Here is a 27,883-nt window from a genome sequence, read left to right as displayed (position 1 = left end):
TTTTAGTGGCCTCGGGCACCACCCTGTCACCATCGACAGGGAACAGGCAGACTGGGGCGAGGGTGCTGGGGGCCCCGGCCACACACATGGCTTCGAGGGTGTTCCTGCGTGGACCGGGGGTCCTCGGAGACCGACGCCTGTCCGGGGGTCGCAGTGGACGAGACGGGGTCACTGGTGAGCAGGGACGGTGACGAGGGCTTCCTCTGGAGGCCGCGAGATGTCTACATTCTGCACAGAAATAGAGACACGGACACTCGCCCTGCGGCAGCAGCGGATGGTCCCCGCCGTCCCGCTGTGTGTCTGCTCCCTCGTGCCGTGGGCGTCCGGGCCCCCGCTCTCCCTCCGAGCAGCCCAGCTGAGGACGCCGGGCCCTGACCGTCCCTGAGAGCCGGGGCTCAAGCACCTCTGCGTGCGTGGCTGGTGGACAAGCCCAAGGGCAGCAGCGGGGCCGGGGGTGCCCCTGCGAGCATCACGAAGGACGCCTGGTAGGACGTCTGCGCTGGTCACCTGCGGGTGGGCCTGGACCAGACCTTCGGGGGCAGTGGGACGGGGACAGGTCCAGGTGGGGGGCAGCGGCTCTGGGGGGACGCGCCCCACATCCCCGCTGCCTTGCCCCCTGACCAGGCCCTGACGGGCCGCAAGACGGCCGGCGTGGTCGGCGGGACGCCAGAGCACACGGCCGACACAGGGAGATCCTGTGCATGGGAGCCCGCCCAGGGTCATGGGAGCCGTTTATCGGGCCCAGCCTCGAGGCTGGGAGAATGCTGCTTCTCAGGCCCCTTCTCCAGGTGATGGGGACCTGCTTCCCTTAGTTGCCCAGGCACCTGGGGGAGGGCGCCAGGCTGCCTCCGTTTACCCTCCGGCTGCCCGAGGGGCCCAAGGCCAAGGGGCTGCCCAGGGCCCAGAACGGCCCCATCGTGGCTGGCAGCCGGCCCCAGGGGACTTCTGGCAGCAGGGGGCTCTGGGAACAGGGTTCGGAAGGGGCGGTCTGCCCTTGGCCTCAGCGGGAGAGGTCGCCGACAGGGTGGGAGGACCCCAAGTGGGCAGAGAGTGATTCTGGGAAACCCTTGGAGGTGCTTCTGTGTTCAGCGAGGCTCGGGGGGGGGGGGGGGGACACAGGGCAGTGAGCTGCCCTTCTGAGGGGAATCCACCCAGTGCCAAGGCCCCTCGGCCTCCACGCAGCCCCTCCCCCAGGAGAACACACCGTTTCCATTCGTACAGGCGCCTGAGCTGGGAGAGGTGCTCGGGAGCCCGGGCTGCCGGGGGAGCATGGAAGAACCCTCACCCACCCGCCACAGGCCTCCAGCCTCCTCCCCGGCTGGATGCCCTCCTCGGCTCGGACCTCTACCGGGGGCTGCTGGGGAGCCGGCCATGACCCGGCTCCAGGGCACCCCAGCTTCGTGGTGGCCCAGCTCCAGGGGTTTCCCCGCCCCCAGGGCAGCGCTGCCCCCAGGCCATGGCCTCCCCTGCAGACAGGACAGCAGCCCGAGAGAGAAGTCGAGCCGGCCGGACCCGGCCCCGGGTGGGCCCAGACAGACACCCCTGGGGAGCTGCCGCCGCCGCCCCCGCAGCGACCCCGCCGGTACCTGGGGCCTGTCCCGGTGCGTGTTCACCGCTGCCACGTTCAGGTAGATGGACTCCACTTTGCAACCTGCCAGAGGAAGATGCACAGCCGTTCCCCTCCTGAACGGCAGCGGGAGCCACGGAGGGGAGAAGCTTCTCCCAGGAGGAGGCTCTGGGTGCTGGGAAAGAACAGGTCTGACCCTGTTCCCCCAGCCCCCACAGACAGCCCTGGGAACCCCTCACCCCCCGTCAGGAAGGACCAGGCACCTTGTTAGGCCCCTGATTGTCAACCGCCACCGCCCAGCGCAGCCTCGGTGAGGAGCCCACACTGACGACCCCGGGGGCGGGGAGGTCTAAGGAGCCACAGGCCGAGCTCAGCTCGGGGTCTGTACGCTCGGTCCCCGGGGCCCCCAGACCCCTCGCCCCCCACCCGGTTGCACACGTGGTGCCAGGTGCTCAGTATGGGGGCGGGGGGACCAGAGGATGCGCCCACTGGCCTAACACCAGCTACCCCTGAGCTGTCCGCATCCTCCAAGGGCGTGACCCCCCGAGACACCTGGCGACCTGTGTTGAAGGTGACTTGCTCAGACCCCAGAGCTCATCGGGAAGCTGGCTGGGGTCTCCGCTGGCCCGGCCCCAGGCGGAGGGGGATGGGGGGCTAGGAAAAGCCAGTGGAAAAGCCCTTCACACGGGTGGGTGCTGGTTAAGGAGGGCCACTGGGGAGGCATCCTGTGGTCACAGAAATGGAACCCCCCAAATTTAAAAGCAAATCGGGAAGCGCAGGAGGATGGAGGGAGGAGGGGCAGGCCCCTAATGGGGTTCTCAAGGGGCGTGCGGCAAGTCACGGGGCCCCATAGGCAGCCCGAGCCTGGCAGGCAGGGTGGCGCACGCGCTCGGGAAGCGTCCTACCGTACGCCACAGGGGTCAGCTTCAGCACCGTGTGCAGCGGGCACCTGAGGTAGGGCAGCTCCTCTGTGGGCACAGACGGGGAGGGCTGGCACTCCAGGGATGCCGGGGTCTCAGTCCCCCGAGCTCTGTCGTGCACGCCTCCCCCCGCCCCCACCTCCCCGGGGCCCGGCCCGCACCCGCCGTCTTGTCCAGGAAGTAGGCCAGCAGGCAGCGCATCACGGCCTGGTGGCAGATGACCAACACGTTCTCCTGCCTCTCCAGCTCCATGATGACAGGCTCGAGGCGCTGGACCAGGTCCTCGTAGGACTGCAAGGACCAGCAGCAGGGAGGGTCCCTCAGGCCCGGATCCGGGGCAGGGGGTAGGGATGAGCCACCCCGGGGGGCGGGCCACCTCCTGGCTCCTGGCACCATGGCCAGGCCTCCCCCAGCTGGGCTCCGGAGGGCACGGGGGTGGGCAGCTCAGGGCCCGCCCCACCTCAGGACTGTGACAGAAGTCACCTTGCGAGGGAAGCTGAGGGACCGGGGAGGACTGGCAGGCAGTCTGGGACAGGGGTCACCTCCACCAGCCCAGGGCCAGGTCCCGGTAGGACCGAGAGGGGGGGGCTGGGCCGCAGGCTGCCATCCCAAGGGGCCACCTCTGTGCCCACCCACAGGACTCTGGTGATGTGGAATATACACAGCTCCCTTCCAGCTCATAGCAGGTGGGGGCAGGGGGAGCAAAGACCCCCCCCCCACAACTTCCGGTGCACAGCCTGCCGGAAACACCCGAGGTCCGAGGAACGACCCAGGCCCTGCAGTCGGCCTGCTCTGTCTCCGCCCCCCACAGGAGGTCTGGAGATTTCCCCCAGGGAGGCCGAGCCCTGGAGCGGCACCAGGAGCGGAGGGGAAGTCCTACACTGGCTCTGGGGTAACTGCGATTTCCCTCCCGGTCCCCCCCCAACCCTGCCCCGGATTCCCAGGGTCGAGCAGGAAGCTGCTTTGCCTCTTTCCCCCGTGCTCTGGGCTGGTTCCAAAGCTGAGCTCCGCGCACTGCACCGTGTGGGGAGTGACTGCCACGCCCAGAGCTGCCCTGTTCCCGGGGACAGGACGGCGGCACAGGGCCTGCCCGGGAGCCTGGCCCCTGGGACGGGGGGGCCTCCACGCCTGGGCACGCGTGTGCCTGTGCGGGGTGTTTCGATTTGGCCACTGTCCCGGGTCATGCCCTGAGGTTGCCCTGCTCCCAACCCTGGGGCCCAGGCCACGCCTCACCTGGGAAGGTCCCCCAGGTCTGGATTCAGGGCTGGGGGTGGGGTCTGAAGCGGCAGGGAGAGTGGGATCATCCCATGATGCCCCCGGGGAAGGGGGTGGGCAATGTGGGAGGTGACAAGGACAGCACCGTCCTTCCGGAGGAGGGGACTGCAGCCTGGGCCACACGGCCAGGAAGTGGTAGAGATGACGGACACACCCAGCCCAGCCTACCTCTGAGGCCAGCCCCCAGCGCTGCCCCCGCGGCTCCCACAGGGCCCCAGGCTCCCACAGGGCCCCACGGGGCCTCAGCCACAACGGGTGGGCCTCCCAGGCAGGCGGCACGTGCCTGGGACGAAGCACCCAAAGCCCACCTACCTCCCCCTTGGGGTACCGGTAGCGGTATTTGTCCTGGTCCCGCAGGGCAAACTCCAGTGGATAATGCTCCTGGATTTCCTCATAGGTCATTTCCTCACAGACGCCCTAGGGAGACACCAGGGTCGTTACACCTCCTATGCCAGGCCAGGGGGTGAGCCCTGGGGAGGGGGGCTGGGCAGAGGGGACCGGGTTCCTGGTCTATGGAGGCTCTCCCAGCCCGGGGCAGGGACCCGCCTGGGAAGAGCTGGCCCTATGGCGACACTGAGCAGGGGCAGCCCCTTGTTTGTGCAAAGTTATCAGAACAGTCTTTTCCGGCTATCCAGGACCCACTCACCCAATCAGAAAGCAACTGTGTATCTTTTCTAACATGTCTTTTGTCTTTTGTGCTGTGGACACGCTACTTCTCAGTATGGACTTTGTGCAGACTAGAAAGCCAGACCGCACCTGTGTCAGTCAGGGTACACGCCCACGCCCACGCCCACGCCCACGCCCACGGAATCTGGGCCTCTGTCTCTCCTCAGGACTCCCTGCACTCTCCCTCCCTCCCTCTCCACCAGCGCCTCCTCCTCAGCTTGCAGACCGCCAAGTCTCCCTGGGCTCAGCCTCCTTGCCTCCCACTGACTCCCCACCCACTCCCCCTGGGCACCAGCCCCACCCAGTTCATGCCAAGACACCCAGGGACCTTGTTGCTACATCCCAGCGGTCAGTTCTCAGCCTGGCCTCCCTGGGGCATCCCCCACACTGACCACTGCCTCCTCTCTGCCTTGACTGTCACGCCCCTCGTCTGCCCGTGCCCCCTCCCACTGCACTGGCCGCCCGTCCGCAGCCTTCTCCATGGCCCCTCCGGTGCTGGGGCTCCCGGGCCTTTGTCCTGGGTCCCAGCTGTGCTCCCTCGGCCCCCTTATCCCTTCCACAGCCTCAGCGACCATTTCTGGGTTGCAGGCCAGGTCCCCGATTAGGGGCATGTGAGAGGCAGTCTCTTGCACGCGCCCCACTGGGGACCTGGCCTGCAACCCAGGCATGTGCCCTGACTGGGAATCCAACTGGTGACCATTTGGTTCACAGGCCAGCACTGAATTCACTGAGCCACACCAGCCAGGGCAATAAAAATCTTATAAAAAAAAAAAAAAGGAGAAGCCAGGGGGTGGGGAAATTGGGTAAAGGGGGTCAAAAGGTACCAACTCCCAGCATGGTGACTATAGTTACCGATACTATAACATATATTTGAAAGTTGCTAAGAAAGCAGATCTTAAAAATTCTCATTACACAGGCGGGGGGGCAGGGGGGAGATGTAACAATGTGAGGTTATGAATATTAACTTAGTGTGGTGATCGTCCTGAGATATATACGTGCATCAAATTGTCATGCCGTACACCTTAAACCAATATAATGTTACATGTCAGTTACATTTCAATGAAACTGGGAAGAAAGAATCCAAGCAGGAAGCAGGGACTGAGTGGACAGAAGCTCGGTCGGCCTGTCAACAATCTCGGGGTCAGGAGACAAAAACCCAGAAGCTTGGGGACCACGAGTTTTCCAACAGAAAACTCGAGGAGGAGGACCTGAAAAAACTGAGTAGCCGCCACAGAGCTCAAAACGCAGCTTTAAAATAATAGCTCTGTCTCTGAGTAGACCGAGGGAGTCTGCCCCAGCTGCCGGCCAGAAGCAGAGGTTCTCCCTCCGGAGAAAGATAACGTCAGCCGGAACCTCAGATTATCTCCCTAAGTGTTCCTTCGCAGTGTCCGGCCCTCCATCTGAAAGGACCAGGCATGCGTTGTGTCCAGAGTGGAGTACTTCAAGAACTCCTGAAAACCGATAAGAAAAAGGCAGGCAACCCAACAGGGGGGAAAAAAGAGCAAAAGACCTCCCAAAAGAAATCAAATGGCCAGTATGTATAGTAAAAAAACTGTCATAATTAAAACTGTGATACCGGCGTGTGAACAGACACACAAATCATACGTAAGAACTGAAAATAAAAGTAGATAAAGTGAATCAACAGGAAAAAGATGGTTAGAGATAACCACTGTTTGAATTAACTGGGGAAAGGTCATAGTTAAAGTTTATGTCGAAATCAGTTCTGGCTGATGTAGATAGTTCAATGCAAAAGAGGGAAGGAACGATGGGAAGGCAGGGAGAGGGGGAAATCGAAACCCTAAACCACAAAGAAAAGTGAGGGAGAAAGCTCCGCCCACCCTGGCTCACACCTCCGCCCTGGCTGAGTGCAGCCAGGCCCAGGAGCCCTGGGCCTGGGACAGGAAGAGTCAAAGATTAATTACCGCGTCGATCTCATTGAGGACTTTCCACTGCTCGTAGGGCACGCCCAGGGCCTCGGCTGTCTGGATTGTCCTCTTCATCTGGCTGGTCCAGACCTTCAGGTCCTTGATGTTCTGGTCACTGATGAACTGGGCCAGGCCCTTGGCAAACTGAAACACATCACAGGCAAATTCAGGCCCCAGAGACGCAACGGTCCCCGAGGTCATGGCCAGCCTCCGAGAAGACAAGTTTCATAAAAACATGAACTAGCCTCTCAGTGACACCCACACCCTGTGCATTCCTCCCAGACCCTGGGCGTAGTGCCAGCCATCCGCAAGGTCCCCTGCCGCTGCCCCGACCCTTGACCCTGGGGTGCCGCAGGCTGTATGACCTCCCCACCGAGGCCTCCACATCACCCCTACGCTGGGGCACAGCCATCGGCTGCACTGCAGGGACTCGGGCCACCCCCAGGCTGTCGCGTCTCTCCAAGGGGACAGCTCGCACGGAAGCCAGAGACCCAGGCATGTGCTTCGTGCTCGGTGACTTTGTCCACATGTTTGGAACATTCTAGACTGAACGGAGGCCATCCGTCTCGATGGTCACACGTCGATGGCCACGAGAGCTGGAGCCCAGCCCCGGCCCCTGCGCGCACACGGCCGCCCCGAGGGGCCAACGCGCAGCCACCACTGACCTCCCGGCCCCGGGGGGACAGCCCCGGGTCCCCGCCGATCCGGCCCTTGAGGTTGAGCTCGCTCTCGCCGTGCCGGCAGAGGTAGATGGAGCGGGGGGTGACGTGGATGTTCATGAGGTAATACACGATGCGGCTCTGGATGTGGTCGGCCACCCGGTTCACCACGTAGCTCTGCCCCACGTCCATGATCTTGATGTAGGACAGATCCCTGTCCGGGGACGAGGTCGGGAGAGGCCTGTGAGTGTGGCCGGGGCCCCGGGGGGCGCATCCCGCCGGCCGCAGGAACTGGTGGCAGACCCTCGCCTCTCCGACCACCAGGCTGGACATCACGGCACACGGGGCCGCCGGCCAGGGTGCGAGTGACGGGGCGAGGCCGGAGCGACAGGACACGCGTGGCACACAAACCCTGCGGGAGGTGCTCAGCACTCAGCTCCCGAGAGGGGACACCCGAAGGCGGGGGGCGGGGTCAGTCAGGCCGCACTGTGCTGTCCACCACTGCTCCGCGACCCCCAGGTCCCTCCTGCCTCTGGCTCTCAAGGCACTGTCCGTAAGGGGAACACGGAAGAGACTGCTTTCTCCAGCAGGGATCAGCAAGCAGCTCACAGATGCTCCTCCGCTCCCCTCTTCCCGGTCAGCCACCCCAGGACCTGGCCTTTCCTTCCCCTGGCGACCTCGCCCCCTGCAGCTCAGCCCAGGTCATCCTTGCGCAGAGTGGCTGCCACACCTCCCAGCGGCCGGGGGTGCTGGGGGAGGGGGGACGGGAGGCACAGGAGGACTGTGCTGGTGGCGGCAGCCGAGGAACCCAGCTCAGCCCCGTTGCCTGCTTTGCACCTGCGCAACTTTGCAGCCCGGAGAGCGCGCTTCTCTGTTTACGGTTGTGGAGGGCGTCGGGCAGCAGGAGGAAAGGTGAGATTTCCCAGGCACTGGGCTCGGGTTCAGCCCACAGCCCTCCGGGTGTTCTCACTGGCCAGACCACAGGATGTCGGCCTAGGTGTAGGGGCGTTACCCAGACACCGCCACCAAAAACAGCAGCGACTGCCCTGGCCGGGCGGCTCGGTTGGTTGGAGCATCGCCCCGTACACCAAAAGGTTAGGGGTTCAATTCCTGGTCAGGGCACGTGCCTGGGTTGTGGGTGTGGTCCCCAGTCAGGGAGCATATGGGAGGCAACCAATCAATGTTTCTCTCTCTCAAATCAATAAACATATATATATATATATATATATATATATATATATAGTTTAAACAGCAGTGACATTCACTGACAGCCCAGCAGGAGCGGCTGCAGACCAGCTCCTCTCCTGCAGTCACAGCACAGAGCCACGAGCAGGAAGGCCATGCTGGGAGAGCAGGGGACATGCGGAAAACCAGAGACCCAGAGAGCAAGTGCTGCGTCGTTCCAACAGCGTGGGCAGGCCAGACAGCCCAGCTGGACTCCGGGGCCGGCTCAGAAATCCCGACCCCAACACCAGCCCTCCACCAGCTGCCCCTCCCCTCGGTCCGCAGGCCTCGCTCACTCTCACGTAACCAGAAGAGACCCGAGCACAGAGCCACACTCCAGCCTTGTCACTCCCTGCAAGGAACAGGCACGGGCCCACGTCTCTTTGATCTGGTTTGCAAAGACCGTGCAACGCTCTACCGAGGGGCCGCCTGCTCTTTCCTGAAGCGCTGCCACCACCACGCATGAGGGCCAGGAGCCAGCAAACCGCAGCCAGCAAGTCAGAGGCAGCCCCCAGCCCGGCCCGGTGACCACGGCCACGCCCACCCGTGCACACGCTGTCTCGGCTCCCTCTGCTCTGCAACCGCAGAGTCGGCGGCTGCCTGGCCCGCGGCCTCCAACCTCGCCTCCTGCCTCTCTGCGCAAGAGGTTAGGTGCCCGCTGCTGTATGAATGACCCCACCTGAATGGCCACCACGGGCCTGAGGGCCCCTCCCCACCCGCCGCTCGCTCCTGCTGGATCTTCCTCTCCGGCGGGAGGGAGAGGCGCCACCACACCAGCCGCCGCCAGCTGTCCCCAGGCACAGTCTGGCCCCCGCTCCCCCTTCTCAAAATGCAGGCTGCGCATTTAAAAGGGAGCAAGTCGTGGCTGCAAATGCCTGCGGGAGGCCCCTCTGTGTGGAAATCAGGCTTGATTTCACGATGGAACAGGAGAGAACTCAGCTCTCGGAGCTCCAGCAAGGCAGCGGGGACTCCGCCAGTCGCCGCTGGCCCACGACTTCTGCCCCAGGGCAGAAACAACAATGGCCAGACCATCTCTGGCCACGAGCCACCGCCACGGGGAGCCGCGAGGAGGCAGCCGAGCGGGCCCCTGCTGCCCACCCGTCACGGGGCTCGGACATGGGGCTCGGACACGGGGCTGTCCTCGCTCACCTGTCCAGGTCCTCGTCCAGAGACTCGTACGAGCTCTCGTAGCACTCGATGCGCCTCATGAAGTCCTCCGTGGCCTCGTCGCTGTCACGGTTGACGTAGTCGGGGCTGCCCAGCTTCACTTGCTGCCGGCGCCAGGCACAAAGTGGGGACCCGTCAGGGCTGGCGGCCACATGGGGCCAGAGACCGAGGAGGGCGTGGGGGTGGGGCTGGGGGTGCGGGCCCTGGGCTGAAGGCCAGGCCAAGGCCGGGACGCAGGGCCGGGGGCCAACCACGGGCACGTCAGGAGGAGCCCGGTGGCCTCCTGGTCCCCAAGCTGGAGCTAAAAGAGCATTCCTGGGCATCCCAAGGTCAAGCCCCTCATCTCTGTGGGATGGGGGAGGGGAGGCCCCAGGGCAAGGGGCCTGGAAGACCCTCCCCACCTGAACGAACTCCCCAAACCTAGAGTTCGTTCCTTGAATAAAGAGAGGGCAGGGGAGAGAGTCAAGTCTCCTTCCCAAAATTCGAATAGCACCCTCCACCCCTGACCCAGGGGCTGCAGCGTCTCCCCACCGCCCAGGGGACCGCCGTGCGGGGGAAGGGAAGAGGAGGGAGCAGAACCAAGGCCCACCTGCCACACAGCACTGGGGGTGGGGGGATCGGGTGTAGGGGGGCAGGCTCACCTGACCCAGCATTCTCCTCTCTCCCACCCGGGCCCCGAGGTTCAGAAAGACCAAATTAGGGCTGGCCCAGGCACAAGCCCAAACCTGGAGGGAACCCAAGTGCCACATGCCACCTTGGTTGCACTATTGCCCCGACCGGGTCAGAAGGGCCACTCACCACGATGTTAGCAGCTATGACCTCAGGGTCCACACAGATGGACTCCACGAAGAAGGTCTGCGGGGAGGACCACGGCCGGCAGGGGGAGGGACCACGGACACAGTCAGGGCTCTGGCCTGGCCCCACAGAGCTCTCCACCCCGCCAAGGGCCAAGCCGAGTGGCCGGGCCCCTGAGCCTCTGGGCTGGGAGCGAGGTCCAGAAACATGGAACCAAAGCAGGCGGCACCTGCTCTGGGACTCGGCCACCGAGACCCTGGCCTCCCAGGAAAGAAGGCCCTGGCTAGAGAAAAGCAGCCCCTTTCCCCCCAGATCCACTCGGGGCGCTGGCCTGTCCCATGCCCGTGAAAGGGGCCCCCCGAGGGCCCCAATGCGCCCAGCCAAGGACTCGAGCCAACAAGGTCTCACCTTGTAGCCGTTCTGCTCCCCGAAATTAAAGATGGTCGCCCTCCGTTCTCGGGTGGTATTTGTTGCATCAAAAACCTAGGACCACACTGTGGTTAACTGGGCCTCTGGCCCCGGGGAAGAGAGAGCCACCCAACAGGTGCGGGGCTGGCTCTCCCCCGGGACCCGCTGCTGGCCGGGCCCCGCCTGGACAGTCTCTTCCAGACCTGCGGGGGCTGGGCTGCCCCCCCCCGTCCTTGGGGAGCACACCCCCAGGAAGCTGGGAGGAGTGGGTGTGCTTTGCTCCCCAAGGGCAGCAAACCCTTGGCACAGAGGAATGCACTCAGCACTGCTGTGCATACAGCAGGCGCTCAGTTCATGGTTGACCAGCAGGATCTCCTGTGAAACCAGTCAAACCTGGAGAACTGAGCCCACATTTATCTCCGCTGCATCCCGAGACCCCGGGGGGCTGGGAACAGGAGGATCAAGAGGACGGGCGAGGAGAGGGGAGGGGAGACGTCACGAGGCTCTCTGAGGCAGACAGACACACGGTCGCTAACTCTGAACAACCGGGAAACCCGAGCAAGCCCCCACGGACCCGAGCACACCCGCTGGTGCAGAATCGAGATGGGCAAGGGCGGGGGCACCGGCGTCTCTGGTGAAAGGGACAGACGGCGGGGGAAACGGACCGTGGCCCGGTAACGGAGAGCTGGCAGAACCTCCCCGGGTCCAGCTGTCCCACCTCGTCCAGCTGGCTCGGCCACCTGCGCTGCTCTGGAAGCCCCTGGGGCCAGTCTGGGCCCCCTCAGGGGCAGTCCGCACCCCTGCACACCCAGGCAACTTTTGAGCATCCCTCTCAAAAGGGCACGCAGCCAGGGCTCACTGGACACTCCAAACACACCTCTCACGTGAAAAACAAAATAAATCAAGCAATAAAAGGAACTTTGAGAAAATGAAGACAGAGCATGAAAAAAAAAAGAAAATGCCAAGAACGCTCTAATAATCACACAACAAGAGCAGAGTTCTGGCCCTGGCCAGGTAGCTCAGTTGGCTAGAGCACTGTCCCAGTATGCCAAGGTTGCAGGTTCGATCCCTGGCCGGGCACATACAAGAATCAGCCAACGAACGCATAAATAAGTGGAACAACAAATGGCCGTTTCTCTGTCTCTCCCTTCCGCTCTCTCTCAAATTGGTAAAATTTAAAAAAAAAAAATGAAAAAAGTTACAATAAATTAGAACACAGAATGAGAAATTTTAAATTTGGAAATTTAAAATGCCAGCACAGAAACTTTTAAAAAATTTCAACCAAACCCGTGTAAGACACTGTCTTTATGAGATAAAGTTAGGGACCAAGCCTAGTGCACAGCCACCAGCGGTTCCAGAAGAAGCAGCTCTAAAAAAAAAATCAGAGCCCAGTGGGGGGTCACATATCTGAAAGTGGCAGATGCATCAAAGTAGTGAGACACAACAACTTCTCAGGCCTGCCGGGGAGCGTTGCCTAGTGAAAACGGCCACCGGACCCAGCGTGGTAGAGAGGAGAGGAGACTCTCCGTGAGATGCCTCAGCCCGGAGACCCCACACGCCTCCCCAGAGGAGTGGCCATGAGAGGACCCCAGCTCCCCCCACGAACCTTCAGGAATATCAGCAAGTCAGAAGGACATCGGACTTTCCCACAGACACACTAGAAGCCGTGACACAAAGGAGGAACGTTGTGGGAATGCTAAGGGGAAAGGACTTCCCACCTAGACTCCGTACCCAACAATCAACTCTAAGGATAAAAGGAACATTCCTAGACACGCAAGGTGTGGTGAAATTTACTTCCGAAGTACCTTTCTCAGAAAGCTACCGGAGGATGTGCTCCAGCAAAATAAGTTAGAAAGCCACGGAAAAGGAAGAGCGATCCAGGAGTGGGATGGTGGGATACTCCAGCCGGAGGAAGAAGGCAATTCCCGGTGTGGCAACTGTGCCACAGACCGAGAGGGCAGTGGATCCAGATGGAGCTGGGGGACAGGGTGCTCCGGGTGGCACACCTCCGAGGGAAAGTTTCTGTGTTTGCACAGCGGGGGCGGGTAGGACCCTTTTCTGTAGACACTGGCTCAGCCTTGCTCGGCCCACCCCTTGCATCTGACCACAGGGGCCAACACGCAGGCATATTCCCTCACCCGGGACTTGACTGGCTCCTGAAACGGCCTTTAAATGCTGGACGGGTGTCTCCCTAGGGCAGGGGAAATCACCTTTGCTCAAGACCAGGTAACAGGATCCCTCTAACCTATGAGGTGGCCGGCAGTGCCAGCACTCGGAAGTCCTGCGGGGTCACAGACAGCCACAAGCCGGGACGGAAACGCCTGGCGCACACCCAGCCTCGGCCGCCTCCTGCACAGCAGCTGCGGACTTTCCCCAGGGTCGGGTCCCCGAGGGGCAGCCGGGCCACACGCACCTGGCCTTCCCCTCCGGAGGCCCGGTGAGCAAAGGGGTGGATGCATATGGGCTCCCGTATGCCTCTCCCAGGTGTCACGAGGGGATCACACTCACCGCCACATGGCCCCCCTCCTCACTAAGGAACCGCCGGACGTCACGGAGGGCTGCCAGCGCACACTGCCTTCAGGGGAGAAAACACGGGGTCAGCCGGACCTGACCCGGGCTGCAGGAGGGCAGTGGGTGAGGGACACACCCTCCCCCAGACAGGAGAGGGGGTGGGCTGCAGGTGCCTTGAGCTCTGTGAGAACCCTTGAACAGAGAGCTGGAGAGCGTCCAGGTTGGTGGGCACACGGAGGAGCCGGGAGGGCCATGTGCCCTAAGAGGGTGGGGACACCCCTGTCCCCGTCTGGGCGTCTCTTCCGTCTGGCTGTGCCCAAGTTGCATCCTTCATAATAAACCAGTAAACATCACTAAAGCATTTCCTGAGCTCTGTGAGTGGTTCTAGCGAATTACTGGACCGAGGGGGAGGCTGTGGAAACCCGGAGTTACAGAGGGTCAGTCAGAAGCACGGCCCCCCCCCCCCCCGCCCCCGGGGACTGGCGACGGATGTTTATAGTAAGGGCAGTCAGCCGACGGGGTCGAGCCCGTGACCTGCGGGGGCTGACGCTGCTCCCGGCGGGCGGTGTCCGAACTGAACTGAGCGGGACGGCAGGACGCCAGCTGGTGTCTGAGAAAACACCCCGGTGCCCCCAAGCCCTCGTGTGCAGTGAGTGAAAAGGCACAGGCACGACCGTGTGCACACACGTGCGTGCATGGGGTTCGTGTGTGTGCACCCATGCACGAGTATAGGTTCTTGTGAGTGTGTCCAAATGAGCACTCAGGGTGTGCACGTGTGAACACCCACGTGAGTGCATACGGGGTGTGCCCACGTGTCTTCATGTGGCACAAGCACATGAGTGTGCTTAGTGTGTTAATGCATGTGTCCGTGTGTGTGTACAGGGTGGGCACCAGTGTGTACATGCTACATGTGCCAAGAGATACGCAGATGTCTGCGTGCAAGTGTGGGCACCCACCTTCACTTGTCGCATGACCATGTGTGTGAAAAGGGTTAACACGGCAGCCTGAGAATCCCGGCCTTCCAACGGCCTCCTGCAAGGCCGGCCTGGGGCTGGGGGCTGGGAACTTGAATGGTAAACAGCTCCCTGCACCGATTCTTTCGTTTTTTTTCTTTTTTAATCTCCTTAGTCCTGGCCGGGGGGTTCAGGTGGTTCAAGCACCATCTCGTGCACCAGAAGGTTACGGGCTCGATCCCTGGTCAGGGCACACGTCTGGGTCGTGGATTCGGTCCCCAGTCAGGCGTGTACAGGAAGCAACCAATAGATGTTTCTTTTTTCTTTCTTTTTTTCTTTTAGATGCTTCTCTCTCACATCATTGTGTCTCTATTTCCCTTCCTCTCTCTCTAAAATCAGTAAAAACATGTCCTCGGGTGAAGATGGAAAAAAGTTTCCTGGACAGTTTACACAAACGATACGGTTTATACGGAACACCTGCTTTCCTTCCGGGATTCTGCAATGCTGGTACGAGCCAGGCACGGAGTGTGCGCATGACCAGCCCCGCCAGACCCTCGACACGCGTCCGTGAAGAGCCGGCCTGGCCGAGAACACCTCACCCGTGTCACCACAAGTTCACGCCGGAGGACCTAAGGGCACCCTGTCTGAGTCTGGGGTAGAGACTCCGCGAAGCTGGTTTGCTCCAAACTTCAACCCACTGGCCTCTCCCTTTTGCTGACACTTTGTATCATTTTGTGTAATAAACCTCAGCTGGGAGTGTGGCCACATGCTGAGATCCTAGCAAATCACAGAATCTGGGGTGGTCTTGGGGAACCCCCCACACCATGCTTGAGCGTGCATATGTCTACACAGATGAGCAAGAGTGTGCCTTGGTGTGCACATGAGGTTTGCAGGTGCGTGTACGTGTCCTTGCATACTATGCCACCTTGACTGCACATGCATGAGTCCGAGTATTTATATGTGTAGGTGTCCACATGTGTATGCCCTCACAGGTATGTGTGTGTACACATGGCTGTGTGTGTGTGAACCCATGTGTGCCCATGGGGTGTGTCAAATAACTTGTTATCTTGTGTGAGACTTCTGAGCCTCGATTTCCCCATCTGTAAAAATGGGGGCGGGCAACAATGGGCATCACACACCCAGCACACAGCAGGAGTTCAAATATCAGTCCCCTCCCTTTTGTCTGGGTCCATGTCACCAGAGGGTCCGGCCTTGAGTTGGACCCACAATTTGGCCGCAGAGGCCTGAATGTCAGACTCCCCTTCCCTTCTTGGTTCATTGGGAGGATGAGCCAAGCAGCCTGGCCCAACCCAAGAGCAAAAACGGGTCAGAGGGCCAAGGCCCACGGTGGGGAGCTCCTGCCACCTGGTGGCCAGAGAGAGAACTGGCTGCCTAGTGCCCAGGCCCTGGCGACTTCTGGCCTGGGGGCCCTGTTTGACTTGTTTGACTTGGGGCCATTAGGAGAACTTGGCCAACCTCTGTTCCACGCCCTACAGAGGGCGTGGGTCCCATCAAGGGCAAGGATGCTTCTTGACCCCTCAGCTGACACCAGACAGGAAGAGCACAGTGCAGCTCCTCAGATAAGGGCTGGTGCTCAGTTTCTCTGGAGAGGGGACTCAGTAGAGGTGGGGTGGGGGAGGGGGGTGGGGGTCCTACGCAAATTTCCCCCTGGAGAGTAACAGCAGGAGTGCCAACCAGCCACCCAGCGCTACTACAAAGCCAGGTCAAGGTCTGCCCCACACATGCCAGGCACGCGCCAGCCACCCTCCAAATGTACAGGAGGGAGCTTCTCCTGGGGCACAGGAGGAAAAGGCGCCGGTTCCGGCCCGATCCTTCTGCTCTGCGAGGCCCCAGGAGGTGGCTGCCCTCCCCCTCCCGCCCAACCCCTGAGGACGGTACCCCTGCACCCACTTGGCTCTGCCCACGGAGGGCGGCCCTCCCCTGCCCTGGCCAAGGGCTTGCTAACACCAGGGCAGGGCTGGACGCCAAGGAACCACACAGCCTGTCTCCTGGTCCCCAAACCCATAGCATCTCCAGCCCTGTCCCACCCGAGAGGTCAAGAGCCCCGCCCCGGTGCAGCCCGCGGGGGCACGGCAAGGCCGGGGCTCAGGGGCAGCTCCGTTATCCCCGGCAGCTGGCCTGCAGAGGCTCCGGGGCCCCTGTGTTCACACACGCGCACCCACTCACTTCCTGATCCTCAGGCCCTCTTCGTTGTCTGGAAGGAAGAACTCGAAGGAGGTGTACGTCCTGACCACGCTCCGGCGATACTGGCCAACGTTGAACTCTGGGGGAGAGGAAAGGAAAGGCTCAGCTTTCCCACGACAGCGACGCCCCCCCTCGAGCCCGGGCCCCATCTCTCATCCCCCCCGCACCCCTCACACACAGCCCCAGCGCCCGCTTGGGGAGCCAAGGCCAAGTCTCACCCCGAGTGGGCACGCCGATCCAGTTCAGGTAGCGAGTCAGCTTTTTAGAGATGTAGGTTTTGCCCCTGGCTGGCAGGCCCACCATGACGATGAGCGTCGGGCAGTTGGTCATGCAGACTGAAAGGCAAGGGGCACAGGTCAGACAGGGGTCAGGACCCCTCCTGGGGGGGGTCCTCCCCCCCTCTCGGCAGAGGGCTGGCATCAGACACGCTTTCCAAGCCTCTCCACATCACGCAGGTCCCTGAGCGCCCCCAGGCCCGACCTCAAGCCACCACTGGCTTGCTCCAGTGGGGGTACAGAACGAGTCGCCCCAACATGTGCCTCTGTGGTATGCAGATGGCCTTGGGCAGAAGGCAGCTCTAGCTGCAGGCTCGAGAGGATCTTCTGCCTAGGCCCCACCAACTGCAGAGAAGAATTTGCAGCGCAGGCCTTGCCCATAAGCTTTCACCCGCGGTAACGCCTTCGAGCTATCTGCAGGGCAGGGCACACGTCTGTTTGGCAAAGGTCAGTTCCCCTTATCTCCGGCTCAGGGCGTCTTCTCTCCCCCTCGACCTCCCTTTCCCCTTTCGTCTCTGACCCTCTCGTGTGCATGGGGCTCTCGTACGTATGTATTTAATGTGGTTATTTTCTCTTGCTAATCTGTCTCGTGTCTATTTGATTGTTAGGCCAGGCAGATGAACCTTGGGGGTGGAGGAAAGTTTGTTCCTCCCCTGACGCCCTCACTCCCCAGGGCTGCCCGGGGCCCAGCAGGCACAGTGGGACCCCCCCCCCCCCCCGCCCTCCGCTGTGCATCACCAGACACAAAGCCAGGCCAGCCGCACCCCTGGCTGGGTGCTGCTGGGGAGTCCCACGAGGAGCAGGGCAGAGCCAGAGCCCGGGGGGGTTCCCACACGGTGGATCCCCATCCCAGAATCGCACGGGCGCTCCGCATTCCCGCCGCGCAGTGCCGCTGTGCGCTCTCCCCGGGGTGAGCTTCTCTTCGCAGTGCAAAGCCCAACTCAGAAACCGCTCCTTCCGCAGACCTTCCTCCTCGCCGCCCTGTGCCCGCCGGCCGGCGGCGTACTCTCTCCTCGGCCCGGCTGTCTCACTGAGGAAGGAGTCCGCGCCCCGCGACCGTCCCTTGGAGCAAGAGCAGCCGTGCGGTGTCTGAGCCATTCGGGGTCCTCAGGTCTGGCACAGAGTCGGTGGTGCTCAGAATTTAGGGGCAGAAGGGTGCGGGGAAGCATCTCGAAGCCCAGCAGGGTGAGGGCTGCAAGGAGCTGAGACCAGAGCCCCAGGCTGACGTCCACAAGGGCACAGCCCACTCCCGCCACCCTGTGTGCCACCAGGACCGTGTGCCAATCAGAGGAGCTGCAGGGCTGGCGGCGGGGAAGGGTCTGGCCACAGCCCCCCGACTCCCTGGCCTGCCAGGACAGACAGCAAAGCCGCAGAAGGTGACCCAGCTCAGCCCTCCGTGTGATCTCCGCTCAGACGCCGCAGGAAGCTTCCCTCTCGTCAACCCCAGGAACCGGGCCAGGCGACACCCCAGCAGACAGAGATGGACAGATGTGGGGACCCGTCAGGGCCCCTCTTTGACCCCTGTGGCTCTGCAAGTGCCCTTACCTGGCAGCCCTTCTCAGACAGACTGCCAGGCCCGACCCCCCAACCCTCTGGCCGAAGCACAGTGGCCCCAGGGCCGGCCCTGCTGGGGATCAGGAGTCAGGGAGACTTGGGTTCTTGCCTTGACTCCATCAGAACCTATAGGAGGGGCTGACAGGTAATCCCTCAGGGAGGTCCAGCCCTATCGCCCTGTGAAAGCACTTCCCGCCCTCACTGGTGTGGCTCAGTGGGGTGGACATCCTCCTGCCCACTGAAGGGTCACCTGTTCGATTCCCGGTCAGGGCACATGCCTGGGTTGCAGGCCAGACCCCCAGTTGGGGGCGTTAAGAGGCAGCCGACAGATGTTTCTCTCTCACATGAACGTTTTCTCCTTTTCTCCCTCCCTTCCTCTCTCTAAAAATAAATACATAAAATCTTAAAAGCAAATAAATAAACGTACCCTGGCAGAATGCCAGGCTAAGGACACAGGTGTACCTCAGCAACAACTGCCCATGGGGACTTGGGGTGTGGAGGCACTTCTGTCCCCAGGGAGAGGTACAGGGCCCTACTCCCCAGTGGGAGCGCCATCGCTGCTGTGGGCAAAGGTGACACAAACAGTGAGCCCCTGGGGACGACAGGAGGGAATCCCCTGGAACAGGTGAGCAAGAGTGAGGGAACTTGCGAAAAAGCCTCAGCGTTAGCTAATGCAAGAGAAAAACAAGTTAGGCAAGGCCCTGTGTCCTCAAGGCCAGCCACAAGGGGCCCTGTGCCATTTGCACAATTCCTAGCTGGCCAGCTGGGGCTCTCAGGCAACCGCAGGGCAGCGCAGGCCTACCAACCAGGGCGGTGCATCGCTACTAACCGTGGGGGAGGACCTGAACCCTTCCTGCCCCCTGTGAGGATGCTACCTCTTCCCACTGCACCCTGGAGGGTTCCTCCTCGATCTCAGGACTGGGCTCCTGCATCCCCTCTTCATCTGTGTTTCCAGAGACGCTTTGGCCTCCCCCCCAAGGGGGTCTGCTCAGCACCCTCCCACCCTGGGTGCACAGCCCTGGGGGGCGGGCAGGGCAGCAAATCCGGGCTGGGTGCAAAAGAAGAGCAATAAATTACCTATTACTTCTGTTCCTCAAGATAAGCTCCCAAGGAAATGACCCAAAAGAAAAGTCAAAGTACAAGTCCCTTCACAACAGCTCTGCGTCCAACAGCAAAACACTGGGAAGGTGCCAACCGCGCAGAGGTTGCACAAGAAGGCCCCCGTGGGGGTGTGGGGCGGGAAACCTGCTGCATCAGAACACAGAGTGCGCTGACCAGGCAAGCCGGGGTGTGCAGCTCAGGGCCCTGGAGCACCCTGACAACGAGCAGCGGGACAGCGGGACACAATGTGTAGGACATTGGGTATATGCGGAAGGAAATCTGAAAACATGTCACCCGGCTGCCCTCTCTAGTTCCCCTTCCTGCACATTCGTCTGAGGCCACGGGGGGCCCTAGCACTCAAGAGGCCTGAGACAAGCCTCGTGCTGGACAGTGAGCGGTTTCTGGGGAGGCCGCCCCAGGGACAGCCACAAGTCCCTGAAGTGGGTCTCAGGACTGATTCCTGAGCTGCGCCTGCTCCGCTCCCCTGGGCCAGGCGCGGGAAGGAGGAGCTCCTGGAAATAAAGCAACATGGCACCACTGTCCTGTTCAGAGGGGACAGAGAGTCAACTCTCCTACTGTCCTGCACACACCCCAGTCATGTCTGCACCCTGAAGAGCCTTGCCACCTACTGGCTAGGAAAAGCCACCAGACACTGTCCTTTCTACTGCGCTTCCCGAGTCCCCTCTTCGCCCTTGCCTCACCTGCCCCCGAAGCACCTCCAGGTGCTGAGGGGTCAGTGATGAGGGAGGTAACAGCTTCCGGACCTCGGGTGTAGCTCCAATTTTATCAAAAGGAGGAAGAATCGCTGATGAGAAGTGGGGGTGGAGGAAGCATGGGATGTCCCACAGCCACCAAGGACAACCCGCCACACAGCACAGACCAGCCATGAGCCCCGCACCCTCTTCTCTGCAAACGCCAGCGATTGAGTGGACTCCTACGCACCACGCACCCTCAGGTCCACACCTGTCCTCCTACCTGGTCAGAAGCCCGTTTTGCAGAGCATAAAGGCTGCAGGAATGCAGCCTCTGGGGAATGGACCTGCTGCACGTACAGGTTCCATCCGCGGGTTCACTCACTGCTGAGTCACACCCTGCTGTGAATTCTGGGACCCTAACCTGGGAACCGCCCCCCACTCTGCAGGTCTCATCTTTGGCCTCTTGGGTGCCACTTCCTTCTCCAGGAGGCACCTGGGGTGCTGGGCCAGCCCACACAGTCCCACCCACCCAGTGCAACACAGTGTGATGGGCATGAGCCCCTCTGCCCAAGCCGGAGTCACATTTTAATCACAGGCTTGGAGCTTGGAGAAAGACAGGCCCCGCCCAAGGGGCTGTGAGACCTCGGCAAGTCCCCCGCCCCATTAGGCTGCAGCTCCCTTCCCACCTGTAGTGGGGGTTCGCTCAGAGCTGATGCTGCAGTCCCAGACCTCGAGGGGACAAGAGGTGAAGAAAGAGTGGTGAAATTACAAAATGGCCAGCACTCCCTGATGCTGCAGTCCCAGACCTCGAGGGGACAAGAGGTGAAGAAAGAGTGGTGAAATTACAAAATGGCCAGCACTCCCTCCTGAGCACCTACTCATTAAGAGGCTCACAGCAACTCCACGGAGCAGGATGGTGACAGTCTCATTCCTCAGGCGAGAACCCCGAGGCCTAGAGGCTCAGCTCCCTGCCCAAGGTCACACACTCGAGCCAGGAGGCGGCTTGAGTGCGCCCGCCTCCAAAGTCCAGGTTCTTACTCCTTCCTCTATGTGAGAACAGCAGCTACCTCCTAGTTCAGACAATGCAGCCCCAACGCAGACTGGCTAGGAGCACAGAAGGGGGCCTCAGCCTCCTCCACACCTCCAGAAAAGTCTGGAAGGAGGGCATGGCCATAGCCCCCAAGGACTCAGAGCACTGCATGAAAAGCCATGGGCCCAGGACTAAAAGCATGAGCACAGGCTCCGTCCCCCACCAGGACCTGTATCACGGTCAAAGCCATGGCCACCGCCTGCCAGGACCCACAGTGTGGAAGGAGATACACACACTTCTTCCCTAGGACTGACATCATGGGCAAAGCCAAGGCCCAGGCTGGCCTCCATGCTGGACAAACGAAGAACACTTTCCCCTCCCTTATCAGGCCCAAGCAGAGGTCGGGAGTGCAGGGAGACCCTGACGCATACCCAGTCTCCTGATCTCCATTCCATTCATGTACCAGGAGTTGGACTAGATGTTCTCAGAGGTCCTTGCCAACTTGCAAATTCATCACAATGTTTCATTACTCCTAAAACAAACCTTTGTTTTTCTTCATAATAAGAAGGTTGCAGACTCATTTAAGGACAGGTATAAAGTCAAGGTAGTGGATTAAATGCCCAGGACTCCAGGAAAGGCGAGCCCCTTAACAATGTGTGGATTTCAGCATGGCCCCTAGATGTTTCATGTGCAAATGTTACCATTTACCCATGACCCCACTGGAATGCTTCCACACCCCTGGACACAAAGACAGGCTGGCATGGCGCAGTGCCCTCACTATCTCTGTCCTAGTCAAAGCTGCACTTTCCCGACATTCCTCCCAAAACTCGATTTTAGGCAAAGGGGTGGGTGATGAAGGCCGAGAAGCAAGCCTTCCTCCCACTGCAGGGCTAGCCTACACTTGGGCCTTTGAAAGTTCTGGGCTCAGAGAGGCCAAGCAATTTCTCCAGGGCCAACACAGCTCAGACCCAGGCCAATTGCCAGGCCCACGCTCTCTGGCCAGCAGAGAGGACAGGGCAAGGACTCCAGGTCCTCCCCTGGCCTGAGGCAGTGGAGACACTAAGTGCTAGGTGCTGGGGCCTCTCGCAGAGGTGAAGACCGCAAGACCAGCCCCCAAGGAGACAAGATTTCCCCACAACCCCGTTTCCGTCTCCCGCTCTGTCACACCTGTCTCCGGCCCACCACCTGTTTCTGCTCCCCTCCCACCCGTCTAGGCAGCCTCACCTGTCCCCGGATCCGCACCGGTTCTCGGGCCCCCCTCTCCATGCCAGACCACTGCCCAGGCCGCCCTATCCACCCATCCCCGTGGACGGCCCTCCCCGCTCCCCGGGGACCCCGCCTCACCACCCGCGCTGGCAGGCGTGCAGGGCGGGCCGCCCGTTGCTGTACGGCATCCAGATCTTTTTCAGGGGATTTTGAGTCAATTCCCTCGGGGATGCCATCCCGGAGGCGGGAGGAGTCGGAGTGCGCGGCTCCCGAGCCCTAGAAGCCCGGCCAACTGGTGCCACTAGAGACCCCGCCCCTCGGCCCCGCCTCTCCTCCTGCCGCGTGACGCAAGGCCTGCACGCCGCAGGCCCCGCCCCAGACCGAGCAGGCTCCACCCCAACGAAAGGGGGCCGGGCCTCCGCCGCGCATGCCCAACTCGCCGACCAGCCGGCCCCCCGCGGGCCCGCCCTTCTTGCGAGGGGTGTGGGGGGGGAATACAGGCCGCGCATGCCCAAATCCCTACGGGCCCAAATCCTAGGTGGTGTAGGCCCCTCCACGGGTGAACAGTCCAGCACACCCAACGCGACCGCGCTGACTTGCATGGGTCTCTCCTAAGGCCTCGCCGGGGCAGTCGCTGCCTGGTCCCCAAGGCACCCGGAATTCCGCTCCTTACCACGCGGGACCTCAGGGACCCCAGGAGGGACGACTTTACCTGCAGTGGGGCACAGTCTACTTGACACGCGGGGCTTGATTGGTCAGGACCATCCTAGAGGCTTCCGCGCGACTGTAATCACCGGCCTGATGTCCCAACTGTCAACCTCGCTCTGCCCCGACCCTCTCATCTGCTCCAAGTCCCGGGACTCTCCCCCAGCCCGTAGGAGCGATCCGCTCAACCATGCTGAAAACGCTCCTTCGTGTCATGGACAGGGACCCAGGAAATATTTCAACCTGATCGGGTTTACTCCCTTTTCCTTAGCTGCTGGGGAGCTCAGGCTAAACCCAGGCGCCCTGGAGCCAGTGAGTGGGACGCGAGCGGGTGTGGGACGTAACAAAGCTCTGTGGGGAGTCCGCTGAAAATGGAATGTGCAGGTCATCCATCTTACAAGATGCTGGTATAGAGTGTGTGTGTGTCAGTGTCTGAAAACTCCACTCTGAAGCACATTCATGTTATCACTTATTATATTATGTGTCTACTGTCTCTTAAACGCAGCGGAGACGAGGCAGAGGTCTGGAAGTTCAGAAGCCTCGGGGCCACTCTGCTGTCTCCGCTCAGCCTCGCTGAGCTTTGGACATTTTCTGCCCTGGGGCCCCTGTGGACACGGCTGAACTGGCCGCACTGCCCTCCAGCGAGGCCCTCTGCCACTCCCCTTGACAGGAGCACTGTGCCCTACCTGGACTTCCCTCTGACCAAACTGTGGCCGGTCAGGAGCCAGGTGCTAGGGGCGTGAGCAAGGAAGGGCCACCCCGGTACACCGCAGGCGCTGCAACCTCTCCCCCTGCCCTCGTCGCCACACCCCTGCCTTGGGTGAGTTCTCCAAATCACCACCCAGCCCTTCAGAGCCTGGCAAGGATCCTTAGGGTGACTCTGACACGGATGGCCTGCCCACTTCCCGGGAAATGAAAGGCCAGGAGGTCCACGGGCTGGAAGCCCACCTAGACCCAACCTGAAACCAGCTCTGGCTGCCTCCCCTGGGGATGCCCGACCTCAGACACCTTCGGCCACTTCCTCCTTGCTCTGCAGGGTCCACCCCCACCTCCCTCCACCCCGTGCCCAGCACCTCTGAGCACACCCATGGGTGGCCTCTGATGAGCAGGAAGCCCTTCGTGACCACCCTTCTGCTTCCTCCTCCTCCAAAGCCACTCATTCTGTTCCTGGCACAGCCAGCCCTTCTGTCTCCTGGCCACTGCCAAGGTCATCCTGGGGCCCTCTGACCTCAGAGACCTTGTCACCGTATGCCCACACCCTGTCCATCCCCCCACCCCACCCCACTGCAAAGGCCGCCTCCTCTCACACCCACAAACACCCAGCACCTCCGCAGGCCCGCCCGTGCTCCTCCCCACCTCCCTGAGGATGTTACTCAAAGGCTGGGGGCAGGAGGCGGCCGGGCAGGGCACTTCTCCCCAAGGCTGCTGTGTCTGGGGAGCCACGTCCACACCCAGAGAGGCTGAGTCGGCTTCCTAGGAAGCAGCTCTCACCTCCCACTCTTCCCCAAACAGCCCTCGCCCACCCAGACGTACCCTCCCAAGGCCTGGATTCCAGTAGGAGGCCACAGGTCAGCAGCAGGCCCCTCCCCAAGGCCAGGGTCACATCTGCTCTGAGGATACTCCCCCTGTGCCCTCCCATGGCCCCGTTTCTCAGGGAGAAGCTGAGAAAGGGGCTCAGCGCTGCAGAGCCAGCCCCCTGCCCACCCCCAGCAGGATGGCCCGGCCGACTTGCAGCTGAAGCTCACGGCCCACACCTTGCACTGCCGCAGGTCCGCCTCCTGGCCTGCGCTCCCGTGCGCTCCCTCCATCCAATGCTCTCCTGGCTCTCTCACCCTCGGCGTCAGGAGGTGCTCTCGGGGCTTTTGTCCCCCTCGGGGCCACCCCAGAGTGAGCCAGCGGTCCGTGGGAAGTGTGCCAGGGTGTCAGTGTGCACTCGTGTGTGAAACACGTCCTGCTCAGTCTCCCCACCGTGACCCGCCTCGCCTGGCCCTGGTTGCCTCCCGTGGCGCCCTCTGCACCAACCAGTGGACCTGCTCCCGAGTCCCAGGCTGCAAGCTGTGGGGTGGCTGGAGTCCTCAACCCTCAATTCTCAGTGCTCAAACTCTGCTGTCCTGGACCTGCGGGCCAGCCCTGGCCAGCCACCAAGCCGCCCTTTGCAGCGTGAGGGTCCAGGGACCTCCGAGAACACCACACAGACCCATACACAATGCACAGAAGCAAGCGTGTGCACACGCTGACCGGCCCTGCACCCGGGGCTTGCTGCTCCCCCCCGCTGCCTTCCTTCCCCTTTATTCCCTTCCTCCTGCCCCCTCTGCTGCCACTGGGTGGTTCAGGGGGTTCCCGGGAGTTCCAGCTCCCTCTGGCCATTTCTGGCCGAGGATCATCCCCTGTGTCTCCCTGCGCCCAGAGCTCACAGGGGGTGTGAGGTTCCCATTTGGAGGCATGGAGCCATGTGACCAAGTGGCCCGGGAACCCTTATCTGCACTTGCTGCTTCCAGCCTGGCACGGGGCGCACACTGGTGCTCAAAGTGACTCAGGACCAGCCGGGAACACAGAAAGGGCTCTGAGAGGCTCCTGACCCCTAGGGCACAGGGCACACGATAGGTGCTTAGTGCAGCTCAGCATGGGCACAAGGCCCACAGTAGGTGCCTAGAAGTGCTGCTTTAAGTGCTAAAGCGAAATCATATGAAAAACTTCCCAGATGAGCCTCTGAACCTCCCCAAACTGGTGTGACCCCTGACAGGGAACCTGGAGGCCAGCGAAGGGCCCCGAGGGAGGGCCCTGAGCACTCAAGCTGGCCGTCCCCTCCCCTTGGGCTGGAGGAAGAAGCTATTATAGTTCCCCCTGGCCCGGCTCCCTCTCTCTGCTAGACTACAGCGTGCCCCCTCTTCCCAGACCACTGACAGGCTGACGCCCCTCTACCTGCAGAGACCCCCCAACAACCTTGCACCCCATCCAGCACCACCCCCACTGCCCCAGGTCCTTTCCAATTCCCCACCTCTTCCCCACCACCCTGAGCCTACCCTGCCTGCTGCTCCTTGACCCAGGGTCCGTCAGAGGCTGCCTCCTCCTGTGCCTCTGTCCATCCTGCAACCCAACTGGCCCGGCTACCGCCCCTGCAGCTGGTGGAGCCCCGCAACCCCGCCCTTGCTCTGGAGAGAGGAGCATGACCCGTGGCCCCGCCTCCCCAGCCCCGCCTTGGGCCCGCCCCCCCACCGCTGCTTTCCACCGAGGATCCACCTCAGTTGCCCCCACTCCAGGCAGCCGCTCCTCCGGCCAGGACTGCCTCTTTCCTGGCAGAGCCGCCCATACCGCCCAGCTCTGCCCTCATCTCCAGCTGGAGTTGTCTGCACCGCCCGGAGCGCCTGCCCCATCCTCAGGCAAGCCTGCCCGCACTATCCAGAAGGTGAGTCCCTCTCAGGCCCAAGCCACGGAGCCCGGAGCGTGAGATAAGGCAAAACCACTCTTCCACCCCAGGGGACCAGGTGTGGGGAGCAGGGGAGCGGGCAGAGGGGCAGCGTAGCCAGCAGTGCCGCCACCTCCGTGTGTCACTGCCGGGTGCACGTGGCTGTGTGACTCTCAGCCATTCCGGTCTCCAACACTACCATTTATTGAGCTCCGCCTGCATGCCCACAATCTTGACGTGCACTCGACACTCGGTGCCTAAAAGAAGCTAGGTGGTGTCACCTGTTGTACAGATGAGGAAACAGGCTCGGAAAGGTGAGTGCACTTGCTCGGGACAGTTTACTCAGGGAGGGGCAGAGCTGGGCGCGAGCCCCAGAAGCCTGAGCCTGCATTCCCTGAGCCCCACGCATCCAAGGGCCCAGGCTGGGCGTGCCGGGCTGCAGGTGGGACCATGCCTGGCTGTGCGCTCTGCACGCTTCACGCGGGTTTGGGGTACAAGCACCTGTTCCTCCCAGCCCTGTCACATGCCCTCACCTGTCACACACACTCAACAGCTGTCAGACATCGGAGACACGGCTGCACATACACCCACTCCCCACCCCCAGTATCAAGGCTGCCAACTTCTCACTATGGCCACCTGTGCTGGACATGCCCCAACAGCCCGTCTGCCCGGGGTGGGTGCTGCCTCGTGGAGCAAAACATGCGTTGGACCATCAGCCGCTACTTCCGTGTGGTGGCCTGTGGGGACAGGCTGACCACTGGGTCTGGTCTCGGGTAGGCTGGTCTCAGAGTCAGTGTGGGCTCCTGCATGGAGGTTCCTGAGAGTGGGTGAGGGCGATAGTGGCCACTCGGGGTGGGCCCAAATGCCCTGTGACCGCGGGGCCCCCATACACAGCAAGGCTGCATGGGCGGCAGCCTTCCGTGCGGTGACCAGACACGCCGTAAGTCTGCGGGGCTCCCAGGTGCGGCACGGCTCCGCTCGGCAGCCACCCGACACGGCCGTCCAGACGCACTGCGGCTCCGTGGGGCGCTCAGGTGTGACACGGCAGCGACCCCGTGTGGCGGCGTCCAGTTGCACCGTGCCCAGAGTAGCACGTCCAGCTCCGCCATGCCCTCCAGGTGGCCCCTGCCTCCAGGCTCAGCGCGGCCAACATGGGCCAGGATGCGGTCATTGGCGGCTGCCTGCTCTCTCGAAGCTCGGGCCCGGGCCTGCTCCGCAGGATCTGCTGCAGGCCCAGGGGACATCCAGGGAGAGGGTGATGCGGGGGCCGGGCGGGAGCCAGGGCTGGGGAGGCTCCTAGTGGTGGCGTGGGTCCGTGGTGCTGGCCGAGGGGCTCTTTGAGGCCACAGGGCAGGGAGTGGCCCGAGGAAAGTTCTGAGCGGGGGGCTGGAAGGCTGGGAGTGGGGTCGCCTGGGCAAGCGGGACCCTGCCCAGCGTGAGGACCATCAGCACCAGAAGAGCCCGCTCGGTCATCGCGTGGTCAGCTGCGAGGAGAAAACAGGCTCAGGGCGGAGGCTGGGGCTGCTGTGGCTCAGGGACAGGGGCGGGGATGGAGGGGAAGCAGAGCGATAGAGGGGAGACCAGCCACGAGAAAGGGGCTGAGAGGTGAAGTCGGCCAGGCAGGCCAGGGACAGAGG

The 27,883-nt window shown here is 62.0% G+C and overlaps 2 protein-coding genes across 6 annotated transcripts; both read right to left on the bottom strand.

Moving 5' to 3' along the window:
• Nucleotides 1-115: 115 nt before the first annotated feature.
• PFKFB4 (6-phosphofructo-2-kinase/fructose-2,6-biphosphatase 4) lies at nucleotides 116-25,962 on the bottom strand. 5 transcript variants are annotated; one of them, XM_028518144.2, is made up of 15 exons: nucleotides 22,277-22,445; nucleotides 22,203-22,204; nucleotides 16,494-16,610; nucleotides 16,258-16,354; nucleotides 13,115-13,181; nucleotides 10,607-10,681; nucleotides 10,202-10,258; nucleotides 9,386-9,507; nucleotides 7,019-7,226; nucleotides 6,351-6,497; nucleotides 4,075-4,179; nucleotides 2,649-2,778; nucleotides 2,473-2,535; nucleotides 1,587-1,651; nucleotides 116-228 (listed from the first exon to the last, which is right to left on the bottom strand). In XM_028518144.2, the coding sequence occupies exons 1-15, from the start codon at nucleotides 22,369-22,371 to the stop codon at nucleotides 169-171; spliced, it is 1,410 nt and encodes a 469-aa protein (XP_028373945.1). In that variant the 5' UTR covers nucleotides 22,372-22,445; the 3' UTR covers nucleotides 116-168. The 5 variants fall into 5 exon arrangements, with proteins under 5 accessions (XP_028373945.1, XP_035886258.1, XP_028373948.1 ...); XM_036030365.1 differs by lacking the exons at nucleotides 22,203-22,204; nucleotides 22,277-22,445 and adding an exon at nucleotides 25,864-25,962; XM_028518147.2 differs by lacking the exon at nucleotides 22,203-22,204 and having other exon boundaries at nucleotides 22,274-22,463.
• A 1,003-nt stretch (nucleotides 25,963-26,965) lies between these two features.
• UCN2 (urocortin 2) lies at nucleotides 26,966-27,865 on the bottom strand. Its single transcript, XM_036031505.1, is given in 3 exon segments — nucleotides 26,966-27,462; nucleotides 27,465-27,488; nucleotides 27,491-27,865. Coding segments are annotated over 3 exon segments (750 nt in total). The 5' UTR covers nucleotides 27,720-27,865.
• Between the last annotated feature and the right edge of the window lie 18 nt (nucleotides 27,866-27,883).

The sequence above is a fragment of the Phyllostomus discolor genome, chromosome 7 (genome assembly GCF_004126475.2).
Source record: "Phyllostomus discolor isolate MPI-MPIP mPhyDis1 chromosome 7, mPhyDis1.pri.v3, whole genome shotgun sequence".
Classification (NCBI taxonomy): Eukaryota; Metazoa; Chordata; class Mammalia; order Chiroptera; family Phyllostomidae; genus Phyllostomus; species Phyllostomus discolor.
Note: the sequence above shows the minus strand (reverse complement) of the source record. Positions and strands in the feature narration are given on the sequence as shown.

Coding starts and splice junctions, on each gene's coding strand:
- PFKFB4 (XM_028518144.2), bottom strand. CDS start 22,371: ATGGCATCCCCGAGGGAATTGACTCAAAATCCCCTGAAAAAGATCTGG. Junction 13,182..16,257: donor GAGGGCCTGAGGATCAGGAA/GTGAGTGGGTGC, acceptor TCTCCCCTGAAG/GCAGTGTGCGCTGGCAGCCC. Junction 229..1,586: donor CGCACCGGGACAGGCCCCAG/GTACCGGCGGGG, acceptor ATTTCTGTGCAG/AATGTAGACATCTCGCGGCC.